The sequence below is a fragment of the Elephantulus edwardii genome, unplaced genomic scaffold (genome assembly GCF_000299155.1).
Source record: "Elephantulus edwardii isolate Elephantulus edwardi_28Jun2011 unplaced genomic scaffold, EleEdw1.0 scaffold00209, whole genome shotgun sequence".
NCBI lineage: Eukaryota > Metazoa > Chordata > Mammalia > Macroscelidea > Macroscelididae > Elephantulus > Elephantulus edwardii.
Window position 1 is genome coordinate 2,386,946 of NW_006399959.1, and position 6,961 is coordinate 2,393,906.

Genomic DNA, 6,961 nt, shown 5'->3' on the forward strand with positions numbered 1-6,961 from the left:
TGGGTGTGTCAGAGGCAATGCGACTGGCACAGGATAGAGCAGGGTTTAGGGCTGTTGTACATAGGGTTGCTATGAGTCGCAAATGACTTGGCGGCACATAACAACAACAGTTACATCTACTGCCAAACCAGGAGGCTACTTTTCTCTCCCTTCAGCTCTCCTCAGTATTTCAATCACAGGTGCTTCTGGCCTGTCCTCTTGCCGTCCACAGGAGCACACAGAACAAGTTATCCCACAGTTCTCATAGGAAAACAGCCTTTCAGCTTCTGGAGTGTGACAGATACCTCTTGTAACTCTTTAGGAGAAAAAATTGCTTTCTAAGATACTGGGCATAACTTACTTCAACTGCATACTTGTCATGAACTGTACCTTGGGAATTATGTTTCATTTATAATAGGTGCTTAGGGAGTAATTGGATCTCATGAGTATTAATGAGTTTGAGATCAGAATATCCTTATTAGAAAAGTTAATAGTATGGAATGTATAATTACTAAGATTTTTTTTTTCTTTTAAACACGTTTTATTTTAATTAAGTCGCTCTGATTAGTGTTTGTGTTGCTTACGTTATAGCTGCACTGATGGTTGAATGTGAGAATTTTACTGTTACATGTAGTGGTATGAATTTGAAAGGGCTTTGTGACGGTGCTTTATTTTATCTAAGATCACATATCCATTATCAGTTTTATAAACTTGTTTGTAACATGACCATCAAGTTCGAGGAGGCTGGAAAGAAAGGAATCTTGAGGGGATAGTAAGTAAACCAAAACTGACATCATTGGGCCAGCTCTTGGCAATTCTCCATCAAGTTTCTAAGGCTATAAATCTGTATGTGAACAGACTGCCTCATCTTACCCAGCAAAGTAGGAGATGAACTGAGAACTTCTGGTTAGTAACCTGACATGGAATGCACTGTGCCACCAGAGTTTCTTAAGAAGAAATTGTATGCTCCCAAAGCTAAGTACACTCATTGGGGTCATCAGTCAGTTACCATGAGCCCTTGGGAGTAGAAAATTTTCCCCATCTCTTGGGACAGCCTGCAGACTTTCTCCCCTGGTCCACCAGAAGACCTGGACAGTGGCTAAGGCTGCCCACATATGGCAGAGCTGGCTCCTCAATCTCAGTGGTGCTAAGGTTGCACCCAGATAAATGGAAATACACTTAGCTCCACCAAGGCTTGTTCATTCATGCACTTGAGGTCAACCAGTCCTCCACAGTTTCCCAGAGCCACAAAGCACAGCATGGTCTCCTTCTGTGAAAAGCCCGTGGACAGCATTGCTGCTGATGCATCATTGTCTGCAGAGGTGCCAAGGAAATGCTGACTGGGTGTTTGGAAGCTCATTTCCTAGACTTAACATGTAGCAAAAGAGACAAACATGGGTTTCTCCTCTATCCTTCTGTTTTCTGTCTGTGACTGAGCAGGTGAGTAGACACAAGCCCACAGGGTGGGGTTTGGCCCCTAATTGTAAAAATCTAAACTGTACATTGTCGTGCATCTGCCCTAGTACTTTCTTCCTCACAAGGATGCAATTCTTAATATGTGTTAACTTTTATTAAGAAGGGAGTCTGTGAGGCTGCTAACTGAAATATCAGAGGTTCCAATCCACCAGCTGCTCCACAGGAGGAAAGCGTGGCCCTTTCTTCCTGTGACCATTTACAGCCTCAGAGACCCAGTAGGGAGTCCCCATGAATCAGGACCAACTCGAGCCAGGGCATTGGTTTTATGGGTGTGATTTTGTGTCTCCTAAGTTCAGCGCAGGAACTTGAGTTCTCCTTACCTCTATCCGGCAGTGATAGGGGGCAGGAAATCATCTTCCTCCCAGCACTCAACAGCTCTGTTGGAGCTTTCTGTCAAAAGTATCTTGGTAAACTTGTATTTGCTACTCAGTCTTTGTCACATCATGTAAATACACTTGGTGCTAACTTAACCTTTTTGTTTTTCTCTCTGCTTGCTTGTTGTAGCTATCCTGGGATCTCCAGCTAGTGGAATTCAGAATACAATTGGTTCTGTGGGTACAGGCCAGCAGAATGCCACTTCTTTAAGTAACCCCAATCCCATAGACCCCAGTTCCATGCAACGAGCATATGCTGCGCTTGGCTTGCCCTACATTAACCAGACCCAGACACAGCTGCAGCCTCAGGTTCCTGGCCAGCAACCAGCACAGCCTCAAACTCACCAGCAGATGAGGACCATCAACCCCCTGGGTAGGTGCAGCCAGAAGCATGAATGTCTTTGATGTCTGTTCCCTGAGCAGAATGATGGTGCTCAGGACCCTGTTTTCAGCTACCTGTACTTGAAAGTCCAGTTTGTGTCTGTGTGATGAGTGGTGTTTGACATGTTCGTGGTTAGAACCCCAGGAAAAAGCTAAAGTGTGAAGCAATAAAGATGTCACACACTGGGAAGAGGCGAGGAACCTGTGGGTGAACCAGCATTTCTGTGGCCAGCCTCCAGCGGACAGTGTTCCTGCAGGAGTGTCTCAGGGCTCTAAACAAATTGTCAGGCGAGGACTAAGCAGACCCTTGTTGGATGGACGCAGCACAGATGGTCATCCAAGCCATGGCTGCCTACACTGGAGCAGCTATGCAGAGCTCCAGAATGCCTCCCATCTTGGCTTGTCAGTGGCCCATCATCTGCCAGCCTAGGCCATTTAGTAGGTCACGTGTCCACCAGTCTTCATCTTTAGATGCTTTTTCCTTAATGTGTTCTTTCCATTGCACCATCTTATTAACACACACCTGAGCTGAGCACCAGTGTCTGAAGTGGGAAGTTTGTCCTGCTGGTTTTAATCTCAGAGGTGCTGCAGGTTCAGTTCCAGACGACTGTGATAAAGCAAATGCCACAATGAAACTAGGCGCACAACTTGTGGTTCCTCAGTCTAGAAAAGCTCTGGTTGGTAGCTGTGGTCTGTGCATGCAGCAGCACCATGAGAAACTTGGAAATGTCGTGAGATTGTCCATGGTGGACTGCGTGATCTAGCATGGACTGTGGACAGTGTCAACAGACCTGCTTAATCAGGAGGCCACAGACCTATTTGTAAGCAGCTCAGTCGAGAAAACAAGGCAAGGTGTGCCTGGAGACTTTAGGACTGAGCGTTACGCTTTTTAAAAGGATCAACTGAGAGCATCTCGTGCGCTCCTTTTTGAGAATCCACTTCCTTGAGTTGGTTATGATAAGAGCAAAAACACTGCCTTCATGAAGATGCTGGTCTTAACTAACCCTGAGACTGGGCTAGCGTCCCAAACCGGGTTGAGATCTTTAGGCACCCCTTACTGTGGTAGTTTTTGGGGCAAGAACATTAACCCCTCAACTTTTTTTACTGTAAAATGAAATGAAGCCTGTGACCATATTGTTCTTTTAAGTTCACCCTCACCCTCTCAGTATCTTTTACTTTCTTTTTTGATGTGTTCACACGGGCAAGTTCACAAAGGTCGATCAACTTCATTGTTTAGGGTAGTGATATATGTTTCCAGATTGAAGCTGCATATGGGTTATTTCTGGATTTTTCCTCAGCTATAGAGCTATGTGCTGGCAGTGAGCTGCTGTAGAAGTGCCTTCATTTGATCTCAGAATGAGATGAGCAGGGGATCCCCCACTGACTCCATGTCTGTCCCCATTGCTGGACCAGGGCTTCAGGGCATAGACGTCTCCTGTGTGGTAATTTGTTGTCTGTCTTCGACCAAAACTTTGAGATATATGTTGTGACCGAGTTCATTGATTGCTCTTCCTTCTTTATCGAAAGGAACGAACCCAATGAACATTCCAGCAGGAGGAATAACAACAGACCAGCAGCCACCAAACCTGATTTCAGAGCCCGCTCTTCCATCATCCCTCGGGGCCACCAAGTAAGACATAAAAATGTGCATTGACAAGGTCTTGGCAATCCTTTTCTCAGCATAAAAGCCAGGAAAATAGTGTAAGCAGGGCTCTGGGTAGAAAGATTTTTTTAAAAATATAGAACCTATGAAAAATTAAACATAGCTTGAATTATGTTGTATGTGTTTCATTGAGGTCTCCTAAGTTAAATTATTTGACAGTCTTGTGTGGTTGGCAGGAAGCCTGTGTGAGTCATTTCCGTAGGGGTGTGCGTGACGTTTCCTTGATTCTCCCTTAGCCCACTGATGAATGACGGGTCCAACTCTGGAAGCATTGGCACCCTCAGCACCATACCTTCAGCAGCACCGCCTTCCAGCACTGGTGTCCGGAAAGGCTTCCATGAACATGTCACTCAGGACCTGCGTAGCCATCTAGTGCATAAACTGTACGTATTCATGTTTCTTGGATAGTATGAACATTAGGTGACTCCAAGTCATGTAACCATTTTGCCATCCTGGATGTTTGCTTTCATTTCTGCTTGGACTGGGCTTGCAGTAAAAAGAGTCACATGGTCATTTAATAGCCATGGCCACCACTGACAGCCTGGACAGGCCCTAGTCCCTGGGGTTATGGACATGTCCTGCAGAGCAGTCTAGCTGTAGACAAGTCACAGGGGCAGGGATTCCCAGTACAGCCATTTGGCCTTTGCTCAGAATTGTGGAGGGCATGAGGAGAGGCTTGACACAAATGCTTGCCTTCTTTTGCTACCCTTGAATGTTGCTGTAAAGACCTTAGAAGTCAGAAAGTTGGGGTGTGGTAAGGACAGGTACCTTGGCAGTACCACTACCCACTGGTGCCAGTCTATAGGTAGAGCCAGCCAGCTAGATTCCCATAAAAAATTCTCCTTGTATCTTTAAAGTGCTAAAAAGCATGTTGTTTTGTTATTATGTGATGTTGAGTTGCCTGCAACTCAGTGACCCTATTTACAACAGCCCTAAAAACCCTGCTCTATCCTGTGCCAATCTCACTGTCTCTGACACACCTACCCTGATTACCCCAACACAGACATTCCTCTGGTACTTCCTGCTTTCAGCCAAGATCCATCTAACATTAGCTACTGTATCCCTAGTAACACAGCCTCTTCTAAACCCAGCCTGCACTTCTGACAGTTCTCTGTTGATGTGCTATTCCAGTTGTTTTCGGATAAGATGTCAATTTAAAGACTAAGATGCCCTTAATCTAAGCCATGGTATTTTCAGTTGCTTCACATGCTTGTTAAAGTTGGTCATTGAATTATATCGACCTAAAAAGAATTTATGCCATTAACTGTGGTGGTTTTGAATATACCATGGACTGCTGGAAGACCAAATAAATCTGTTAGAGAAATTGCAAGTAGAGAAGCAAAAATGGAGAAACACTTCTCACATAATTTGGGCACGTTACCAGGAAGGGTCAGTCCCTAGAAGAAGACATTATGCATGGAAAATAGATGGTCTGAGAAGGAGAGGAAGGCCTGCAATGAGATAGATTGACACAGTGAATGCAACAACAAGCTTGGACATTGTAGGGTTGTGATGGCTCAGAGCCTTGGCAGGAGTTTACATGGGTGTTGCACGTGGGTCACTGTGAGTTGGAGTGTATCACTCACTGTGTGTTGTTGATGGTATCAACAACAGTTATTTAACAGTGGACTTAAACATACCAGTGGTCCTGGCTACTCCACTGGGCAGGGCTTGGTTCAGTTACATATGAGGTTCCCAAGAGTCAAGAGTGGACTTGACAGTACCTAGCAAAAAAGTGATAATAAAAAAAAATTTTGTAATAGTTTAAAAATTTTTAATTTGAAATTTTATCATTCTTGTGATTGTTGAAGCATTTAACATGGTAGTAGTAAAAGGTCAGTGTATTGGGCCTGTCTGGTGGGTTGACAGGAGTGGCTTTTTTCATCTCCACATTAGCCATACATGTCCATTGTCTAGAGGGTAGATGACTGTGGTTTGGACACTTTCTATGTGGTTTTTGCCATGCAGGAATGCAAGATGCTAATCCTTGAGTTTTCATTTTCATATGCCTGCTTTGAGAGGTTGATGTTGTGTTTCATTCTTCCAGTGTCCAAGCCATCTTTCCGACCCCTGACCCAGCAGCGCTAAAGGATCGTCGGATGGAGAACCTGGTAGCCTATGCAAAGAAGGTGGAAGGGGACATGTATGAGTCTGCTAACAGCCGGGTAGGTGCCCACATAATGTTCCAGCCTCCACAGCATGCGCATGATCAATCCATCTAACCATGTCTTCTGCCTCATAATGGGGAAATGCTTCATCTTAAGGAGACTCACCAGGGAGACTTACCATAGGAAGACAAGAGAAACTACGTGTAGACACTGAGTAGTGAACAAGGTGTGTAAAATCACATTCCCTCCGAGGACTAGACTCTTGGAAAATGGCTGCTCTGCTGGCGGCAATTAGGAATAACTGAAGAGAGGTTCAGTTGTAGAATGAAATATGTAATATGCCTCTGGTACGTCCTATCTCTTGAAACAGCAGCAAGAATTTAGGTCCTTGGTTTATTACATACAAGTGTATGTAATAAATACTTAACCCTTGGTAAATATGTGATTTTAAAAGTTCATTAATTTGTTAAAACATAGAAAAATCGGTTCTTCCCTCCATAATATTAAATTTTGTTGAACTTTCAGGATGAATATTACCATTTATTGGCAGAGAAAATCTACAAGATACAAAAAGAACTAGAAGAGAAGCGGAGGTCACGTTTACATAAGCAAGGCATCTTGGGTAACCAGCCAACCCTACCAGCTCCTGGGGCTCAACCCCCTGGGATTCCACCAGGACAGTCCGTACGACCGCCAAGTAAGGGCCTTATGCCCCTTTCCACCCATTACTGGTTTGTTTGTTTTCTTCTCTGTGTTTTGGGTCTGTTACAAAGAGCTTAGAATAGTAGTAATTCTATAGTAAGAGAGGTATGTCTGAATGCTGCTTCTCTGGTGGGATGGTGGCCTTCACAAAACTTTATACTTTCTGTGGACCTGTGACTATGTGTCCCCCTTAAGTTTGAAGTCCTTAAATACAATTCCCTATTACTAAATCAGAGATTTTTTTTAATGTAACTATGGTTGTTTTGTTGTGTCTCTCC

General features: G+C 44.2%; 1 protein-coding gene across 1 annotated transcript in view; it reads left to right on the plus strand.

The window, feature by feature from the left end:
- The window catches only part of CREBBP (CREB binding protein), a 164,566-nt gene that overhangs the window by 96,980 nt on the left and 60,625 nt on the right, over nucleotides 1–6,961 (plus strand). The window contains 5 exon segments of the mRNA XM_006903586.1: nucleotides 1,960–2,202; nucleotides 3,738–3,840; nucleotides 4,110–4,256; nucleotides 5,921–6,038; nucleotides 6,507–6,741. Of these exon segments, the coding sequence (XP_006903648.1) occupies nucleotides 1,960–2,202; nucleotides 3,738–3,840; nucleotides 4,110–4,256; nucleotides 5,921–6,038; nucleotides 6,507–6,741 (846 nt within the window).